The 21,099-nt window shown below is 36.1% G+C and overlaps 3 protein-coding genes across 7 annotated transcripts; 1 reads left to right on the forward strand and 2 right to left on the reverse strand.

Annotated features, from left to right (window-relative positions):
- Positions 1-818: 818 nt before the first annotated feature.
- On the reverse strand, positions 819-7,501 carry LOC133868682 (calmodulin-binding protein 60 C-like). Of its 4 annotated transcripts, none has more exons than XM_062305655.1 (9): positions 7,283-7,501; positions 6,475-6,612; positions 5,404-5,479; positions 5,049-5,107; positions 3,642-4,135; positions 3,389-3,549; positions 3,107-3,310; positions 2,405-2,645; positions 819-1,967 (listed from the first exon to the last, which is right to left on the reverse strand). In XM_062305655.1, exons 2-9 carry the CDS (start codon positions 6,585-6,587, stop codon positions 1,411-1,413), a joined length of 1,905 nt encoding a protein of 634 aa, XP_062161639.1. In that variant the 5' UTR covers positions 6,588-6,612; positions 7,283-7,501; the 3' UTR covers positions 819-1,410. The 4 variants fall into 4 exon arrangements, with proteins under 4 accessions (XP_062161639.1, XP_062161636.1, XP_062161637.1 ...); XM_062305652.1 differs by having other exon boundaries at positions 7,058-7,416; XM_062305653.1 differs by having other exon boundaries at positions 6,475-6,623; positions 7,058-7,416.
- Positions 7,502-9,353: 1,852 nt separating this feature from the next.
- Positions 9,354-12,693, reverse strand: LOC133867603 (ribosomal RNA-processing protein 17). Its single transcript, XM_062304345.1, has 4 exons — positions 12,492-12,693; positions 12,260-12,365; positions 10,437-10,557; positions 9,354-9,881 (listed from the first exon to the last, which is right to left on the reverse strand). The coding sequence occupies exons 1-4, from the start codon at positions 12,593-12,595 to the stop codon at positions 9,628-9,630; spliced, it is 585 nt and encodes a 194-aa protein (XP_062160329.1). The 5' UTR covers positions 12,596-12,693; the 3' UTR covers positions 9,354-9,627.
- Positions 12,694-14,084: 1,391 nt separating this feature from the next.
- LOC133868683 (sphingosine kinase 2) lies at positions 14,085-20,644 on the forward strand. 2 transcript variants are annotated; one of them, XM_062305656.1, is made up of 10 exons: positions 14,085-14,600; positions 15,320-15,442; positions 15,544-15,644; positions 16,593-16,665; positions 17,599-17,685; positions 17,786-17,863; positions 18,022-18,092; positions 19,221-19,517; positions 20,014-20,136; positions 20,361-20,644. In XM_062305656.1, the coding sequence occupies exons 1-10, from the start codon at positions 14,276-14,278 to the stop codon at positions 20,550-20,552; spliced, it is 1,470 nt and encodes a 489-aa protein (XP_062161640.1). In that variant the 5' UTR covers positions 14,085-14,275; the 3' UTR covers positions 20,553-20,644. The 2 variants fall into 2 exon arrangements, with proteins under 2 accessions (XP_062161640.1, XP_062161641.1); XM_062305657.1 differs by lacking the exons at positions 14,085-14,600; positions 15,320-15,442 and having other exon boundaries at positions 16,590-16,665.
- The last annotated feature ends 455 nt before the right edge of the window (positions 20,645-21,099 follow it).

Here is a 21,099-nt window from a genome sequence, read left to right on the forward strand (position 1 = left end):
GAAAGAGTCATTGATATTCAGCATTATTTAACCAAAACAATCCAACTTAATCCATATGGATATAGAATTTGGATGGATGGTGTGATGAAAGCACCGCACCAAGGAAAGGGCCTAACTTAAGGTATTGAGGAATATTTGAAATGTAAAGCCGGCTTGGAAATTCCCTCTCTTTCGTGGATGTTGTTTGGTAAAGGGCTTAACTTATGACTTTTCATTCAGGAAAATAAAATCCAAATGATAATGCCCTTACCCTTTATATAATTGCAAACCAAATGTGACATCACGAACGAATCAAGTTTTGAAACAAATCGGCCTTAAGAGATTATATATTTTCTTTTTCTTTCTCCTTTTTATTTCTCGTACCAATTAATTTTGTTTTTCTCCCTTTTTTCATATCGATATATACATATATTTTTTGAAGCTCCTTACGTTTTTCATTTCCATATAATTGGTGGTTACTGAAGACGCAATTGGAGCCTTTTTTATAATAGTAATCCAATACCCTAATCAGGATTCATGGATTGATTAATATCGGTTAACTGCTTGTTTAGCAGTTCTTCATGATAGTTCCCACCGAGACAATTTGCAATAAAATTGCTAGTACCTTTTATAAATTTGACTTCAAAGTCATAATTTGCAATGGTATTGTGCCGTTTTAATATTCTTCCTTCAATAATGTTCATTTAAAAAAATAAAATAATAATAATAATAATCTCAGACAGCTACAAAGTCTTCAGGTGCAACATAAATATGAAAACATTTCCAAACTAATCAGAGCAAGCATGCAGGTAGCCCAGCCCACAAGAGTCAGTAAGGAGTCAACAAAACATGATCCGACAATTTTATCACTAATTCACTACCATTAACTTATTGTTCTCCCGGCACAAGGCAATAACATACAAGATAAAATAATCATGTTGGATTTCAACCAACATGCTACAATTAAGAGCATAAGATACAACATGTCGTACTCCAACTAACACACAATTATGTCAACTACCACAGACTCTGATCATTTCCAAATGTACTAAAAATTACCAATGCTAACTCTCACTTTTTGGAAGATTCGTCGCTTAAATCTTCTACCGCTGCCATCGGCAAACATCTTCAGGAGAAATAGCTCAACTTTGTTGGTCTATGGTACTAGCAGACAAGAATGTTGAGAGGACAACATTTTATGAGTACTTATTAACAGAAGATGTAAGCTTACTGTACAGGCTAGCAGTATACAGCAAACAGGTTAGCTCAGAGTCAAGCACCACCCGTATATCTAAAGCAATCTTTTTCCTTTTTGGCCAAGCCATGACCATTTCTTGTCATGTTAGAAACTTCAGCATGATAGGAATTGGCAGGCAGGGAAGAAAAGGCATGTTACATAAAACCGGATCAACTTTGCGCCTCAGACCACATCTACGAATCATCCAACTCAACAAGTTGAGCCCGTCTCTCAGCAGCCTTCCTCCTAATAAAGATGCCCCATCTCAGGGCTGCCTTGAGCTTCAGCCACCCCACAACAGCTTTTCCTGATGAACGAGAACGATCTTCGTCAAAGTTGTAGTTCAGAGATGGGGTGCCCATGGATCCTGATGAAAAAGGATATCCATCTTCAGCCACATTAACTGAGGCATGAGCATGGCCTCCCCCATTAAACATACGAAGCAGATGCTGCATATCTTCATGTTCAAGTATTTCATGACTTCTCATACGAATCTCTTCCTCTGGGAAATAGTCTTCGACTCCCCTGTAAGAAGTAAGATTGGATGCACCAATCGGCTGGAAGCCCGATGTGGACGACTGTGCTGTACCAAGGGACAGAACATTTTCACTTCTTGGAATTTGGGCTTCGTATGAAGCACTGATCAAAGGGTTCTGTAGAGAAAATGAAGTGCCATCAAACTGAACAGGAGCATTAAGATTTCCATTCTGTGACTGTAGCGAGAATCTGGTTGCTATACTATCATTGTATCCTATAGAGAGAGAACACATAATCAGAAACCAAATAGAAGAGCTAATGCAGGGACAAGCTTGGTCTTAAAGGCATAATAAAAGGCTTAAAAACAGACACCGACATCCAAAATGAAAAGCCATTGTAAAAGAGTTGCAAAGAACAATTAATACAGTATATACACATCAAATAGCTCAATATTCTTCATGTCATGCCACCTCTCTAAATTTTCAAAAAAAAAAAAAAATCAATGAGTGACCAAATTAAAACATTTTGAATCAAGTCATGTCTAACAATCAATTGTTTCTCTAAGTGGATTTGAACATGAATGTAGCTTTATTTAAGGGGAAGGAGAGGGGGGGGGGGGGGGTTGAAACAGTGTAACACTACTGTAATGCATATACCCACCAACCACAATGTAAATAAAAAATTTATTATGATCTATACCAAAATTTATACCTCCAACTGTAAGGCCTGCTGAATCTACAGAAGGCTGCTCTGAAGGAACTGGAACGGTTAGGCTTGGTAGGGTGAACTGCTGGTCAAATGGGTTTGAATAATCTTGTGGGTTCATTGTAACCTCAGTTTGAGAAGCACCTAAACTCTTATTCTGCCTAAAGTTCAGAAGTGACTGGCTATCATACTCTATAACATGCATCCAATTGTCGTATGCCTTCTTCACCAAGGTGTCCACATAGACCTGCATGAAACAAAACCAATCTGAGTTTCTAAACTTCATCCTTTTTCCCACAACCTCGAAGATAAAATTTATAAACATTTCTTTTTCCAATATTTTACGGGTCCGAGTTTTTTTCTTTTTTTTCTTGAAGAGACAAGGGAGAAATATTAAAAACCTGGTATTCTATAGTGTTGCAGGCCAATAGGAAACTAGAAAGGGCATGTCATGAAAGCTGGAATTGGGGAAAATAGGATAATTATTGTTATTTACATTCTAATAAAACTTGCTTATGGATTAACTTCTTCTTCCACACTTGAATAGATCCCTCCAATGTGAAAAAAGATACCAATATAGACAAATTATGGACAAGTAGAGAAAGATTAATTGGATTGCAATGCTTATGAGTAACATTAGTAAACCACTAGATGGAATACAAATTAACATGATCATCCAAATTGTACAAGACTGAAGATAACTATTACCTTCTGATTTTCTGAAAGAGAATCAGCTGGGTGATATTGTCCATTGGCAATCAAGCCACATAACTCATAGATATTGTTGAAAATAACACCTACATTCCTCTCATCTTCAGGATAGTACACATAAAGTTTCCCACTTAGAGCACAAGTTTTTGCATGCTCTACAAGAAAATCCCACATCTTATTTGACATGCCACTTCCAAGAATCTGCAACGTAAGAACAGAAAAATAAGTCAAAACTGCAATATACGAAATTGAATTTTACAAGCAAATCAGCATTCTTACATTCCGCAATCTCTGTGAGTCTCTAACCACAAGTCTTAGGAAGTCTTCAACTGTATAAATTCCAGCTTTGTTCAGCCTCTTGTGGAATGACCCATCTTTACCAATTTTCTCCAATCTCCAAACCTCATCATTTAATGCAGGCGGATAATGTTTCTTGTATACTGTAAAGCAAAAAGTTCCAAATTTACAATCATTCCAACAGAGACATCCATATTGTATGGAATAAAACTATTGGTGCTAATTATGAACTCACATTCTCCCCGGTGATCCTTAACAGTGAAGGCTTCTGTTTTTGCTTCACGTATACGAGTGCCCTCACAATAGCCTGAGGAAACCTTAAGTCCTAGCCTGAACTTCCTGCTCCTTATCCAACTTGAGTTGTCAGTAAATGTTAGATCACCTAGTGTTCCTACACCATCCTTCAGTGTCACTTGCAAATCCCCAGTCAGAAGTGGCCTCTTTCCTTCACGCTCTTTCACTACATGACCCTCAAATTCTTCTGGAGTCCAGTTATCATCATCCTCATCATTGAAATCACCTTCAAGTACAACAACATCTAGCTTCACCGAGGATTCTGGACCCCGTGTGACAGTGAGCCTTGTATTTGCATCAATTAAAATAATATGAATTGCAGCACCTTGCTCCCCTTCTACTTTTCCACCGGTAAAGAGAGGAAGCGACAGCCTGGAACTGAAGCGTAGTTGTAAGTTTCTCCCATCAGGCCCTTCTATACGTTTAGGAGAAGTCCTGCATTTTCACAATCATTAGAGGATAAAGTAATAATAATTAGCAATTCAAACAATCACACTATCACAACAAAGATAGATGTGGTCAAAATCCAAGAATAACAGAGAAATGGGAGAAAAGCCAAAGAAGAAACACATGTAGCTAACAAATATTCAGATCCAGACCGCGAGATTTGGCTCAAAAGACTGTCATGAACAATCAAGTTTACTGTCATGAACAATCAAGTTTTTAGATTATTACACTACAGGATCTAAAAGCCTCACATCAACCCCCCATGCCAATTTATAGCAAGAGCTAAGACCAGTTGGTGGCAAGAGAGGAGCTTAACACGAACCAAGGACGAAAGCAATACATAGGTTGGAGAGCCCATATATGTTATGGACTTAGACTTTAGCAATCTAGAGTAAACCTCCATGATCAAAAATCCACTAAACAAACAGCAAATCAAGCCTATTGGATTTAAGGAATTGAATCCATCTTTGCACAATGCCAACTTAAGAGGTGTCTGCTTTTCTTTATCTTGTTTTTTATATTTTTTCTATCCGTTAAATTTTATTATTTAGAATTGTTCTCTCTCTCTCTCTCTCTCTCTCTCTCTCTCTCTCTTCTCTTCTTCTTCTTCTTCTTCTTCTTTTTGGCGGTAATCTGACCCTATCTCCAACAACCATGGAGTGATGATGCTGACAAAACCCAGAACACAATAGCACAAAATAAAGCCTAATACCGGATCTTTTATTTCATCCAGCTGCAGATACAACTGAATAGTGTTAATAGTCACACATAACAAGAACCTTTTTTTTTTTAACGAACAGACCAAATACAATATTCATCTGAGAATTTAAAAAGTAATATTATATTTTTATTATTATTTTAGTGAGCTTAGCAACGAGAAGAAAAACAATGATAATAATACCTCCCAGTAAGTTTGGCAGGGCCTAGTTTTGCTAAAGCACGCTCCACTTCTTCACTAACCTGTTCAGCAGTAGTGCAAGAAACATCAAAATCATACACAAAATGTATAAATCAATATATCATTTGCTTTTGTGTCAGACGTATTGAAAAAATATATTTATTGAAGCCTCTTAAGAGAAATAAATATAAATTAATGCATTCTCCATTCCTGGATAGGTTAAAAGAAGGCCAGTTAATGAACTAGCTGGGCAGCTGATTGATTCAATTAATCACTTCATGATGAAACATGGCTAGGAAGATATCGTATATCGTTCATGGAGAGGAACAAAATCCAGAAGAAAGTTAATTTATCTTACAACTCTCCGAAGAATAGGCTCCAATGTTGAACAAAGTTTCTGGAGACTATCCACCTTCAGAGCTTCGACAATTACACTGCATCAAAATTGAAACTTTCAATAAACAATATCTGAAGGCCATCAACATTGCATGGAAAAACAACTCAGCTATAACAATTGAAAAACAAAACTCCAAAACATTACTGTTCAAAAGTAGAAGTTAAAAATTCAAGTGATACTTTCAGGTAGATAAGCAATGATGTTTCTTACATGTGTGTGTGTGTGTGTGTGTGTATGGGCCCATGTAAGTCCAAAATGAACCCAAAAATATAATATTAGAAGCATAAAGAATCTGGAAAAAAAAAATAGGTAAACCAATTTTACATAATATTACAGAATAATCAATATAAATCAGACTTTTAAAACAGAATAAATACAAACACCCCTATATTATACAGTTGGCACATCCAGCACCACGACCTGGAAAGCAGCATGATTTGGTGCTCTCTATTCTGATGAGCTACTCAATAACATCAAAATCAGTTCGACATATAACCCTTTTCTCAGTTCAGAATACCAAGTTATTGCCAAGATCAAATCTATCAACATAGTTTACAACTTTTTATTACTTTATAAGCAACAACCAATCTAGAGCTTAGTTAGTTTTGCTAGAACTCATAGAATCCAATTAATTAGATGAAAAAGTTTTCTAGGTTAAGTTACTGTGAACGAACTTAACATTTTTTGTTCAAGTAGAACCATAGAAGCAGGGGCGGAGCCAGCTCCCCCAAGTTGGGGGGGCCAAATTGAAAAAAAAAGTTTTGGGGGGACTAAAATTAGAAAAAATAATAAAATTTGGGGCAAAATTTTAATTTTTAATTTTTTTTTTTTTTTTTTGGGGGAGAACCTTGGGGCTTGGGGGGGCTCCGCCCCTGCATAGAAGCAACACACTTTAGGCCAAAAGATCACACCAAGAACTCCAAACTAAATCAGCATTTCAGCTAAAAACGCAACCAATTTAACAAAAGTACGAATCAAAATTTGAATAAGAGAATAGAAATTTCAATTTTTGAGAAAGAGAAAAAGATTTACCTAGCTAAAGCAGGTCGCTTCCTATCAGGCTGGCCTTCTTCAGCTGAAGTTGAATCCAAACCTCGCTTCTCCCTCGCCATGCTGTTTGATCTTTCCATAAACCTCGTTTGCATTTTCAATGCCACCAAACTAACCGTCCTGTTTGGCCGCTGAGAAAGTATAAGAAACTTAACACAATATGAACTTTCCAGTTGCAAAAACTAACCCCACTTTGACTCAAACTCCTCTATATTTCCAAAACAAACAAACAAAGAGCGAAACTCGAGAACGCAATTTCTTTCCTTTTTTTCTTTTTTGTTCTCATTAACCAAACAGAGGCTTTATCCAAAGGAGAAACTCTAACAAAACAACACACAACAACCTTTCCAATTACATAATAATAAACTTGTTGCTTCAGCTTCAATTTTCAATCTCTAGAAAACAAACAACGCCAACAACAACAAAAATAAAAACACTCGAGAATTCGGTTTCTTTTATTTTCATTTGCTTTCTCAGCAACCAAACGCAGGTTGAAAACCAAAGGAGAAAGTGTAACGAAACAATAAACTATTAAACCTTTCCAATTACATAATAGTAAACTTACTACTTTGGCTTCAATATCCAATCTCTAGAAAACAAACAAAGCCAGAAGCAACAAAAAGAAGAACACTCGAGCACTCCGTTTCTTTTATTTTCCTCCGTTTTCTCAGCAACCAAACTGAGAGGTTTGGAATCCAAAGGAGAACTAAACTTTGTCTCGGATTCGAGTGGATGAGAAAGCAAAAGACAATGAAAGAAAAGTAAAAGGCGAGCGCCAAAAGTGAAAAACCTGAAAGAAAAACTAGAGAGCCTTATGGTTTTCGAGTGACCGGGAAGCTTCGCCGAAGCGTCTGCGAATTTTCGCTGATACAAACGCCTTTTTGGCAATCTGACTAGGAAGAGGCTCTCTCTCTCTATTTTGTTTGTCCGAGTGCTTACAGTGACGACTTTAACAGTGGCGAATCTCTTACTGGTGGCTGGACGGTGGGCTGAGATCTCCCGGACCGGGAATCGGGGGAGCCGGGCCGTTGGATTGAGGAAGCTTGGGAATCTATTCTATTTTTTTTTTAATGACCGTACATGTCGGGGATTGGGCAGGTGGTGTTTGTGTGTGGGTGAGGACTAGGGAGCGAGTGTACACTGGTGATAGCAGCCGTTGGATTTGAGATTTTTGTTAATTGGGTTGCGTTCGTCTAATCCAGTCTCCAGAAAACGAAAGTGGAAAGAACAAGGAAAAAGAGAGGTCTTATAAAGTTGGCGAATAAGGTTTAAGGAATCAAAGTTCAAATTTACTTTTCTTCTGACCCAAAAATATAATATATAAATATATTTCTTCCTTTTATCTTTTTGTTCAAAAAGTATTATGTGATTTTTTCGTTGTGACACACTCCTTCAATTAATATTAAATTTATCATGAATAAATGTTTAATTTCATTCTCTTATTATTTTTTATTTATTTTCATATAAAAGATATATAAATATACCAATGAATCTATGAGATGATACGTGAATTTCACAGATTTAATGATAAATTTATAATAAATATACAAAAAAAAATATGTAAAATAATGACACCAAACACATTTTTTACAAATATAATTATAAAAATGTATATTAACTTGGTCACTAAAACATAAGCGGTAAATATACGGTTATTTTCAAAAAGTATAAACAGTAAGTATTTTCAAACGTAAAAATTAAAGGTGTGTGTTATGGTAAAAACGTAAAAGCTGACATTATTTGTCATTGTAATCATCAATCTGACTTATCGACTCGTTTGTGGGTTTTTAACCAAGAAAAAACATGTCCCCACCTCGTCTTTTGTTGGTGACAGAAAAATCCATCCTCTTTCCTCACTCAACGTAATCAACCTTTTTGTTCGGCCAAAAAAAAAGGGAAAAAATTGAGCCGTGCAGAAAAAGATCCTTCTGCATTATTAGCTTGAGATTTACTAGAGGCATTGGCAGTTAGCACGCCATAGGATTGGAACAAAAGCCACAGCAGCGATTGGCGGAGCTCGAGACAGGACACGAATCTAGTGTCCCCTGTCACAACTCTACGTGGTCCACACACACATAAACGCTCCATCTTTGACACATTGCGGCACTGGGTGGACGTCCCTGTTTGACCCCACGTTGTTCCTTATTTTTTTCATCTCACTGGAAATAGTCGTAGTAACAATCACAACCACAAATCAGTAGTAAAACCCAGAAATTCATCCTGTAATTGCCCGGAAAAAGTTGGGTAAAATAATCCTCTAGGATGAATTATTATATTGACGTTAAATTTGTACCAAGGGTACCTTTTAAAGGACCAAATAACATGTGAATCCGGTGCAATAAAACTGTCGATTAGCAGTTTCATATCAAAGGACATTTAGACCTCATTAGGCTTGGGCATGTAGCTGAGCAACAAGATAGGACTTGAGTGCCCTTTCACATGAGTTTATCTATTGTATAGACAATGGACAACCTCGTTACGCCTCGACCTGAATCCGACCAAACGTACACACCTAATAATTTTTTAGCACAACATTCACTAGTAACGTACAAGGCCTTCGCCGTCAAAAGTACAACGTGTGAAAATGATTCTTGAAAAGGAGTAACGTTACGCACCACCTTTTCATTTAACTTTGTTGATGTAGTGTTGTCAATTAACCTTGAACTTTTCAAAAAAACAAAACAATAATAATAATTGATCCAAGAGATGATTGGCAATACTACGTCAACAAAATGAGATAAAAGTGGAATACAAGTGTAGTTTCTAGCATTTATCTCGTGGAAGCACACATTTAATTAGATCAAACACCTGATACAGATATTGAGGACATACAACTCAACATAATCTTCAATCAAAGTTCATGAAAAGAATACGGCTATAATCATATTTTGATAATGCAGTAAAGGGGAAAAAGAATCCACTGCAACACTATTTCGAAGGTTCGAAGTGAAGCAGAGTGAAATTAGGCTCACTCTTCACAACAAAATCTCATGATAAACATTATACATAAAGCAAGGCCGGCGGCTCAGCTATCATATACCAAAACTTTGCACAGCCAAGCATAAGTTATCAGGCAGCCAAGCTCATTAATTTCATGATCAGTCAATAGAAGAACAGGATGATCCAGACAGACAGCTATCCCGTCTTTTTGTTTTTTTTCTTTCCCTTCTTTCTGTCTCTTTTATTTTGAGGCTTTGGCCGTGATTTTCTTTTCGCAACTCTCTTGAATGCTTTCTTCTTACTCACAGGCACGTTGTGCTTCTTATCAGCTCCAATTAATTGCAGCACTGCTACCTGCGTTTTGTCACTTGGAAGGATTTCTTCTTCGCCAGAGATCTCACTTGTTGTCACTGTGACTTTCATGTTGCCATTGTCATACGTTGTTGTCCCTTTCAAAGAATAGCGAAAACCCAACCCAAAACGTTAAAGGGGTAAAACACGTACGCTTGTATAACATACCTAATACTCCACTACATATCTAACAATATATAATTGAGGGGGGGAAATAACAGTAGATTCATATCCCACTTGCACCAAGTCAGTAGAGTAAAGTTAGAGCATCCAGGGTGGAATTAAATGAGTCATCGAAGTATTCATGCCCCACCTTTAGGCGCTCTTAGCTTTGAACTAATCACAATGATGTGGTTATTGCACATAATTCTCACAAAGTGGCTCTCAGAGTCTCAATGCCAGCTTTGTTGCTAATATCAGAAGAATGTCTTCTGTTTAGGTTTTATTCCAGAGAAGTTATCACTGATTAGATCCACAACTATACTGCTAAATCAGTAGACCCATTAGACCACAGAATCATTGGCAAGTGGCCTGGCAGCCCAAAATTACTCGATCCAGCACCCATGAGTGCTTTATAATGAGTAGTGAGTACTGATAAACACAAGTAGCTTAAAAAGGTTTGAAACCAGCGGATTGGAGAGTTTGAAAAATACCAGAAATAGATGCAATTAGCTCATTTTCCTCATCCTCTTCTTGGCACTCATCATTCTCATCAGGTGCTGAACCAGTGGCAGGTGGAGCTCCACCACCAACCATTTCTCTCTCCAGTTTCCTCTGTAACATAAGTTAGATAGTAGAGATATAACAATTAAAACCTACTTACCCACAACAAATTTTTTTTTTTTTTTTTTTTTTTTTAAAAAAAAAAAAACAACCCAAAACACAAAACACTCAAAACAGTTTTCACATTTATGTCAGACGAAAACATTTTTTCAAACTAAAATAAAAAAATTCCCCAAAACACATTAACAAACAATACCCATAATCAGCAATTCCACAAGCGATACATATATGGCACAACACGTTAAAAAGAAAGAAAGAAGGAATCTTGAAAACCATGATGAGATGTATGGTCATCAACATGAAGGACTGACTGCTAAGTTAATCCGTCACAACCTTTTTGGCCCTCTCTCCTCTTTTTTTTTTTCTTCTTTTTTTAATGAATACCCTCTCCCCTCTTCCTTCTATGTCAATATCTTCTAAGGAACTTTTCCATTAAAAGAAAATGTTTCAAGGCTTTTAACAGCCAAATACCCCTAAGGTTTAAACCCTCAAATTATGGTTGCTCCTAATGAGTTGAACAGTTGCCATATGCACAGCAACTGGCAAAGCGGGGCATTATGGCTTTATACTCTACTAACTCTTATTTAATGGTAATGTGGCAGTGGGTTTACAGATGAAAGTATTCAGGCACAAAGTTAAGTTTTGTAAATGGTAGAGGTAGATAGAGTCAGGTTGTATATTTCATGTCTCTGCCTATAACAAACTCTCTTCTTTTTGCCTACTTAGGCGTTTCCTTGTGTATACTGCCAGTGTACTTAGGGGCGCCTTACGCTTTCAATAAAACTTTATTTACTTATCAAAAAAAACAAACTCTCTTCTTTTTTTATACCACTTCCACTCTGAATTGTTTCTATTGCTTTTTTTATGGATGAAGATATTTCAATAAAATTTTACACTCCACATAAACCTCCCTTACAAAAATAGCAGGTTTGACAGTATTAAAAAGTTTATGCCTAAAAAGCAAGGAACAATTCGGACATTTGATTGACAGTAAGTCAGTGCATTATACATCAAATTGCATCTCATTATGACTAGGTCATTTCAAGGGCCTAACCATTGATCCAAAATCCCTAGGATTGTTAGATACTAATTTGGCTAAACCTTTAACCCTTTAATATCATACCATTTTACCCCACTTCTAAATTCGGCGGCCACTCTATCGACACTGACCCTATGGTTGGCCTTTTTCTTTTAGCGACTCCACTCACCTGTCAATATTCCACTTAACACTATGCTCATACATAATACCAACACATCTATACTCTCATCCCAATTGTTAAGGCTTAACCATCTATCCAGATTGGTGGATACTGATTTAGTTTCCACTGGACCACGAGTTGCTCGGCAACTTACAACATCAACAATAGCCAAGCTAATCCCAATCTTCTGAGAAAAGCCCATAACCTCAAACAAAAACAAAGAAACCCCACAAGAATACTTTACTGACTTAGTTAAACCCTTAACTGGAGTTAAATATCGTAACACATCTCTATACCGAAATAACATAGAAATTTCTTAATCAGTCCTTAATCTGAACCACTTTTGTAAGAAAACATTGGCTCATTGCGTATATTCTAACAAAATACAACATAATATAAAAACTTAAATGACTAATTTCACTACCCAAAAACACGATGAGTATCTAACTTCGAAAAAAAAAAAAAAAAAACCGAAACTACAAGCAAAAAATAACCTTTTTTCGCTGCTCAATACGCTTTCTCCTCTGCGCCTCCTCTTGCTGCTTCTCGGCTTCCTTTCTCCTTTTCTTCTTCCTCTTATGAAACCCACCCACAAAGTCGCTTCCCGTGCCAAAAACCCCAAATCAAAAACTAAAAATACCAATTCTACAACCTCCAAACAAAAAAATAAAGAGAGAGAGAGAGAGAGAGAGAGAGAGAATTTTGGGTTTGGTTTAAACATAGTACCAAAGATCTTTCTCGTTGAAAGTGATGGCGACAGCTTTGTTCTTGAGAGCCCTCTTCCTTATGTGCCGGCCTCGGGGACGTGCGACTTCAATTTCTTCTTCCATTGCAGCTTCAGAGCTCGCTGCTGTGGCTGGTTTTTCTTGGGTTTGCTGCTACGCTATATTGCAGGGCTTGTGGTTAAAGAGGCCGGTTCGGGTTGGTGATTTTGGGTGAGTTTGGTTTTGGGTATTATAAGATCATTAGGTCCAGCCTATATAACAAATGAAATGGGTTTTGGATGGGCTACATATATTGAGAAAAGCTATATACAGCCTCTAAATCTAGCCCATTATAAATGAACGGGTTTGAAGTGGGTTTTAGGGGTCGTTCCGTCTCCCATCAAATCAAATGTTAATTCAATGGCTAATTTTTTTTCTGTCACGTCATTTATGTTCTGTTTGCTTGAGCGTAAAATATTTTTTATATTTTTCAGTGTTTAGTACAAACCGTAAAAATTTCTTTAATTTTTGAAAAACGATTTACGACTTATTTTAAAAGTTTAAATCGATAGGAATATATAAATTTAATTATTTAATCAATACTTTAACACTTCTTTTTATCTATTAAAAATGGAGTTTGAGCCAATAGGTGAGGAAGAGTATTGAAGTATTAATTAAATGATTAAATTTACCTTTTTTTATTGACTTAAACTTTCGAGATATGTCATAATTTAACACGTAGTTCTTTAAATGTATAATCGATGAATTTTAAACTTCAATTGTTGGGATATTGGGGTTTCTCTCGACCCGGATACGTTATTCATGTTTACTCGAACACCTGTTTGGATGTGTGCATTCCCTTTCACGATTTCGTTTTTTTTATACCATGTTGTTTGCTACTTTTATTCCTAGATCACGGTAGTGTTTGATTTCAAAAAAATTATACAATATTAAAATGGAGAAGATATTAAATTATCAATTATTTCAAAAAATTTAAACCAATAAGAAGAGGTATCAAATCTACCTTGTTCACGGTAGGTTCAACTGGAACATGGTTCTTTGTATCAAAACAATGCAAGTCACATGGTGGCATGACAAGAGCGATTGATTCAACTATTAAAGTATTCTTGTTTATAGAAGTATATACTTTTAAAGTATTCTTGATGCTTTTATTTTATTTTCTGATCTTAAAGTATTCTTGATCTCCAAAAAAAAAAAAAAAAAATAGAGAATTGAAAAAGGAGGAGAGAAAACTACAAGTTTCATTGACCGACAATACATTGAAAAGTGAAAATTATAATAAAAGGGTACAATTTTTTAAAATTATGTTTGCATGATTTAGAAAATTTGAGATAAAATTAAAAAAAAAAAAAAAAAAAAAAAATTGCATAAAATTTTAATAGAATTTAATGTTTAAAAAATTACAATTTTTCCAAACATGTCAATTTTTGTATATTTGAACTGTGTTATATTTTATTGCTATCCCAGAGAATTTGTTCACATCGATTTTTGTGGTAATTATTTTCAAATTTTTAAAATTAATTATAATTCGCTTTAAATTGCAGTGAACCCGAAACTTTTTTTTCTTTTTTTAAGGAAGTAAACCCGAAACTGAAAGTACAGAAGTGCCTAACCTGGCGTGCGTACAACTCCTTGTGTTGTACGCATCGTTGAACTCACGTCTGTCAGCCTGCGCCAGTCAACATCCCGGTTATCCACCTAACCCGAACCGAAAGGAACGGGTTTCCCCTCCGGCCCTCCCCAACGATATAGACAGAGACCAAGAGTGCCAAATTTGGAGGGAAAATGGACCAACCCGAGAATCTGCCGCCCATCGTATCGGAACGGGTCCTCGTCAACGGCAACATAACGCTGTTGACGCTCACCAGCGATGGCAGGCTGAGGTGGACGGAGAGAGGTCAAAGGAGTTTGACGGTGGAGAAGGACGTGCTCGGTTTCGCGACGGAAGGCCCGAAGATTAGGATCAGAGCGGTCGTGGAGGGTGGAGATAGACTTTGCTTCTTCTGGAGCAGCGCAGCTCCGGTGAGGAAGGACTTCGTGTTCCAGCCCTTGTCCGAGGACTCGCTCACGCTCTGGTGCCAGAAGCTACGTGAATTCATTGACTCGCTTGGTAAATTTCGCGTTTTTTACTGTTTTGCTTGTTGTGCAGCAGGCTTTCAGGTTGTTGTTTCCTGTTGGAACTTTGCATCCTGTTTTGACTGGAGTGTTTGTTTTGATGAGTTTGGTTTATAAAGTTTTTAGTTCATTAAAAAAAAAATCGCGTTTTTTCGGTTTGTGTTTTGTTTGGGGGATGGGAAAATGCAGGAAAGGAAAGGAATATAAATTTTTTGAAGCTATTGCCTTTTGGTGTCGTTATAGGATTTGAATTTCCATTATTTTCCCTCCAATTCTGTTAGGAACGGAATTGAGAATTTTGTGATGATTCAGTCTGTTTACGTCATATTCAGCTTTGCTCAAACTTGTGCAATTTGATATTCGGCTTAGATAAAAATGTTTTTTTTCCCCGGAATGATCGTTGATTTTAATTTTGAACTAAAATTTGAATGTGTTTTTCAATTTAATATGGTTTTGATGTTTGTATGATTTTTTTTTTTTTTTTTTAGTATGGTTTTGATTTCAGTATGGTTGACCAGTTGCGAGAATATTTCCTGTGATTACTCGAACCCCAATTTGTCAAAAGATTCCAGATTTTGTTTTCTCCCTTTTCAGAACACGGACTGGAGTTTAATGTTGTTTATTGCATTGTTGAATTTCGTTGTGGGTTGTTTGATCACATTGTTCTACCGTGATTATCTTCAGGATAGCATAATCTGTTTGTCTTTTTAACAGGACGGCCTAAACGGCTATTTGTGTTTGTGAACCCATTTGGTGGTAAAAATTCTGCCTCCAAGATTTTTGTCGATCATGTGAAACTTCTTTTGGAAGATGCTGATATCCAAATTACGTTGCAAGGTTTGGAAGACTCATTAAACTGTGTACATTGATCATTAATCCGTACTTTAGGATTTTTCCTCATTTTTTTTTTTTGGGTTTCCCCCAATTTAATCTTTCAGAAACTCAATATCAGCTTCATGCAAAAGAAGTTGCTAATTCACTTGATCTTTCCAAGTATGACGGGATTGTTTGTGTTAGCGGGGATGGAATCTTGGTTGAGGTAGGTTGACTTTGCTTAGTTCCTATGAGAATGTATTATATTTTCTACTTGCGACAATGATAAATGCATTGAATGCCATTAATTGGCTGTGGAAGCTATCCCTAAAAAGAATGACTTATGATGGCCGCCAGTTCTTTTTCCAAAGGTATTTTTAAGATCTAGCTATAAGAAAGGCTGAACAGCTAGTCCGTGACTTCATCTGAACACTTACATTTTAAACAGACATTGCATCTTCGTTATTTAAGGCATGTTAACGTCTTCCGTTCTTGGAATATATCAATAGTACAGTCAGGACCACAATCTATAATTTCACAAAATTGATTGTTATAATTCTTTTTGTTTTGTCTTTTAACTATGATTATAAGTTATTCATGATTATAAGTTATTCTACTATAACTACACGCATTCAAAGAGTTTGTTATATTAAGGACTCTCATTTTACTAGGTTCTGGTATTCCTGCCATTGAAGTTCTGGTATTAAGGATTGTGTTCATGGATTGAAGTCATGGTTCATTATCCCACCTTGAAATTCTTCTACACATAGCGATAAGTCCTATGTATTTTTTCTCCTTGACAGTTAGGCAGATAAATTAATAGACTATTTGTAAGGAACCATGTAGTTTTTTACTGTTGGATACTGTTGGGGTTTGACCTGTTAAATTTTTGGTTATGTCCACAAGCCTAAAGGCATGTCATAATGTGATGCTGCTATTGTCAGATTGTTTTTCAATATCACATTGTCTATATATTGACTAATCATTTTGGCTTCAATGAAAGCTGTGGCATTTGTGGCGTAAATGCATTATTTATAAAGGCCCCTGTAACTTACAAGAATCGTGTTTACTTTCTACCACTTCTTTGCAACTTAATTCTCTAATTGTCCAACTTGGCATCTTTTTTTACCTCCATTCCTTTTCTTGCTCTCACAAGCATTGGACTATTTAGTAGGTAGTGAATGGGCTGCTCGGAAGAGAGGATTGGGATGCTGCAATAAAGATGCCTATCGGAGTAGTTCCTGCAGGTTTGTTCTATCTTTTTATGTTATTGTTATTTTTAGCTGGCATTGTTTTTCGTAATGATATTTGGACTATGGTAGACAAGCATGAGTAGATGAAGTTATCATCTGATGAATAGTATAATATTTTCATTTAAGGTTCTTTGTCGTCCTTTTTCTCCCCTCCTTTCCTCTTTTGGGTTAAGTTTTAATGACACTCACATATCAGTAGGTATTCTGATAATGTACAATCTCGATAATCTATTTGTGGGAAAAGTCTGACACACACTCCTTCACTGGTAGGACTCAACTAGTTGTGGATTCTGTTGGGACCTCAAGTTATAGCTGTGTTGTTTGAATCTGAGGCTCTCTGACCAAGGAGGCCAAATTGGCCTTTCTATTCTGTTAGAGATAGTTCACCTGTAGACCAGTGGATAAGTTATTTAATTGATAGCTTCTAATGCTATTTTTTTTTTAATAATATACTGGGACTGATTTATACAGTAAATTCTTATAGTCCTCCCCTGCCACGGCCCACGGACCTTATACTTACAAAAATCTGGACTCATCAAGATTTTCATGTTTTAGTGAGAATGGACCATTTTAGACTTTTTAGTCTTTCTTCAAATTTTCTTGTCCAAATAAGAAGCTGAGAATTTCTAAGTCGTTCTGTAATTTGGACATTCATTATTTATGCAATACTTTGAAGGGTAATATTATGTGGTGATTAGCTAAATTATGAATGAGCAGGAACAGTGGATAGTTGCATATTTATCATCATCTTCCACCAGGTTAACGGAGAGTTGCATATTTATCATTATTTTCCACCAAGTTTTCCTCCAACTGCATTCTCATTGTTGTTGAAGGTGAAGGAGGGCCTGGTGGTTGTTTGTTTGATATATTGAATATTATCAATGACTCCATTTAGTTTTGATATTTGACAAATGTTTTTGCTTGCAGGTACAGGAAATGGCATGGCAAAATCCCTTCTGGATTCAGTTGGTTATCCTTGTACCGCACCTAATGCTGTTCTTGCCATCATCCGAGGTTATAATTGGTCTCTGTCAGTATTTTAATTTGTGTTTCCTTTTGTCGTTGTTCTCATTGTGTTAAAGAATTTTATGCCGTTTGCTTTAATTATTTACAGGCCACAAGTGCTCACTGGATATAGCTACCATTATGCAAGGAGAAACCAAATTTTTTAGTGTATTGATGCTCGCATGGGGTATGGGGAAATACCTACCTTAGTATATTTTAAGTGGAGGTTTATATGATCTTTCTAAAATATGCTCTGGGTTTTACTTGCATAACGTCTGGATTTGACTAAGGCTACTACCTGTAATATTTCCATATTTTCTCTTAGAAAATGTTATTTTATTTCAGGTCTGGTGGCAGATATTGACATTGAATCTGAAAAGTATAGGTGGATGGGAAGTGCTCGTTTAGATTTCTATGTATGTTTTTTTTAGTGATGTCTCATTTATCATTTTATGGTTATATTCTACTGCAGGTTTGTTTGCGTGTTTGTGTGTATTTCTATATGACTTATAACCCCATTATTTCTTTAGTCACTGTACTTAATCTAGTTTTGTAAGCTAAAGTTACAAGTAGATTGAACAGAATAAAAATTTGGTTGAATTAGTTAGATTATAGTTTTTAAGAACCTGATAGTATCTGCAAAGAGTCATCGTTATGTTTATCATAAAGCCATTTCTAGAGTTTCTACCATGGTGATAGTTTTTATAGGAGAGCAGTACTTATAAAGGCTGTGAGGATGTAAATTGGCTTGTGTCATTATAATTATTTATGCCGAGCAGATTTGGAAATATTATATATATATATATATAATAAGTATATATATATATATAATTCTAAAGGTAATTCCTTGCTGAATGCAGATGAGAAATTATAGCTGTGTGGACACATTTGAATGGCCGTAGATAAGCTAGAGCTTCATTCTAATAGGAAAACTAGGAAAATGAACAAAATTTACTTTTATTATACACACATATTTCAGTTTTTTCTCATGGATATTTTACTTTGTTGTTATTAATCCCCCTTTCTCTTAAAACACGGGAATATAATGTAAGAATGCAAAATGTAAGCATCATTGGTGGAGATGGAATTTGTATCATCTAAGTTGATAAATTACCTGTTATTGCAAAAGCCTAATTAGATAAGAATGATGAATTTTAAATTACTTAATCAAATATCCTAATACCTCCCCTCATGTCAGGCTTACACTTCAATGAGTAGAACCCAATATGTGGAATATTAGGTTAAGTGAGGTCAATATTTGAATTCAGAATTACATGTTTTAATAACATGATAAATTATTTGTAATACCAAAAGCTTAGGGTGATAGGAGATAATGAATTTTAATCACGTGATTAGATATTCTAGTGCCATCAGCGGTGTAGTCAGAATATGCATGTAGTAAACAGTGTCTTGCAGCCAGCTAATTGAGTAAGATGTGATAACAATGCTGATTCTATGTAAAGATGGCTTGGTTGGATTATTGCTCTCTTGTTTTAATAGTAGTCAGCATCAAGGCCCTAATGCTAATTGTTTCTTTTATTTAGGCTCTTCAACGAATTTTACATTTGAGGCAATACAATGGACGCATTTCTTTTGTGCCTGCACCTGGCTTTGAAGCTAACGGAGAGGCAACCCATTACCAGGGCAAATCTACTGGCAAACAAACTAGCTGCAGTCCAAGTGAAGAGGAGCCTGTTAAGGTTCGACATTATGGTTACCAAGGACCTAATATTGACTTGGGGAATTTAGATTGGAGAACTATTAATGGACCATTTGTCTCAATTTGGCTTCATAATGTACCTTGGGGGACTGAAGACACCATGGCAGCCCCTGATGCCAAGGTAAAGTCATATGATTACTGAATTTATTTGTTTGTTTTTTTCAGCCATTTTAGTTTTGCTATATTGCAAGATATACTCTCTCTCTCTCTCTCTCTCTCTCTCCATTGACTGTGTGACCTGGACCTGCATGCATATATATACATGGTAGTATGGTACAGGTATAGGAGGATGAACCGTTGATAATTTCAAGCCTAGTTTGCCCTTGCAACTTGATACAAAAACAATTGAATTTTTTTTTTTTTTTTTTCAATATTCAATTATGTGATTCTTACTACTGTTACCAAGTGAAAATTAGTTTAATAGAAAAGAAAATGAATAATTTCAGCAGTTGAATATTTCATGTGTGTCCAAAACCAAATCCGTGAATTACTGAAGTGGCCATATGGAGATTAGTGTGGAATGCCCTTTGTTTTTTTGGAAGACTTTACGTGAAGCCTATCTAGAAAAGATCAGGAAAATGACATTTTTGAGTTCTCTTTTGCCTGTTGATTTGCAGTTCTCAGATGGTTATCTGGACTTGATCCTTATTAGGGATTGCCCACAGTTATCCTTGCTATCACTGATGTCGGAATTGAACCATGGAAATCATGTCAAATCACCATATGTCATGTACCTCAAGGTAAGTAATAAGAAGACATTTAGTCTGGTTTTCATTATCTTTTCTTTTTTGACCGTTGAGCAGCTGTTATACGATGTCAAAGAAATCTTCATTATTTGCAAAACTTGCCGAGAGAGGATGTTTTTGATGATATATATGTATATATATATATATATATATATATATATAGAAAGTATTTTTGTCTTCTGTTAACTATTCCTTGTGTATCTGGCAACAACTTACAGGTGAAGGCATTCATCTTGGAACCTGGTCCCCAAACTGAGGACCCAACAAAGGAAGGGATCATAGACTCAGATGGTGAGGTCCTGGCCAGAGGGAAAGGAACGTACAAGTGTGACCAGAAGGCACCAATGGCCTATGATAAACTTCAAATAACTGTGGATCAAGGTTTAGCTACCCTGTTTTCTCCTATCTAGGATTTGATTTTAGTTTTTCTTGAACTTCATTTGATAGTCCACACTCCACAGATATCTATTCAGAAGAAATTTCATGGGGATTGTTTATTTTATTCTGCCTGTATAGAACCACACAACGGAAATAAGGTAAATGATTATACCACACCACTATCTCACTACATTGACGTGACATTGTCAATCCACCGTTAGATCAGTCCTTATGAAAAGGAAAAAAAAAAAAAAAAAAATCCAATGGTGGATTGACAATGTCATGTCAATATAATGGAATAGTGGTGAAATAGTGATGAGATAGTTGTCTTAATATCACTTGACAGGGTTGCTTGGGCTTCAAACTGCTTGTGGACAACTCAAGCGAAGTTCAAGCTTGAACACTACCAATTGCTGATGATAAAAGCTTATGCAATATCAGTTTCATCTTGGGCTGTGGAAAACTCGAGGGTAATGATATGTTACCGGAGTATTATAATGATATAATCCCTCACGAATCTATCGATCAAATATACCTTGAATGGAGTCAGGGGAGGAGGATGAGAAGTTGAGATACCTT

Source organism: Alnus glutinosa, chromosome 5 (genome assembly GCF_958979055.1).
Source record: "Alnus glutinosa chromosome 5, dhAlnGlut1.1, whole genome shotgun sequence".
NCBI lineage: Eukaryota > Viridiplantae > Streptophyta > Magnoliopsida > Fagales > Betulaceae > Alnus > Alnus glutinosa.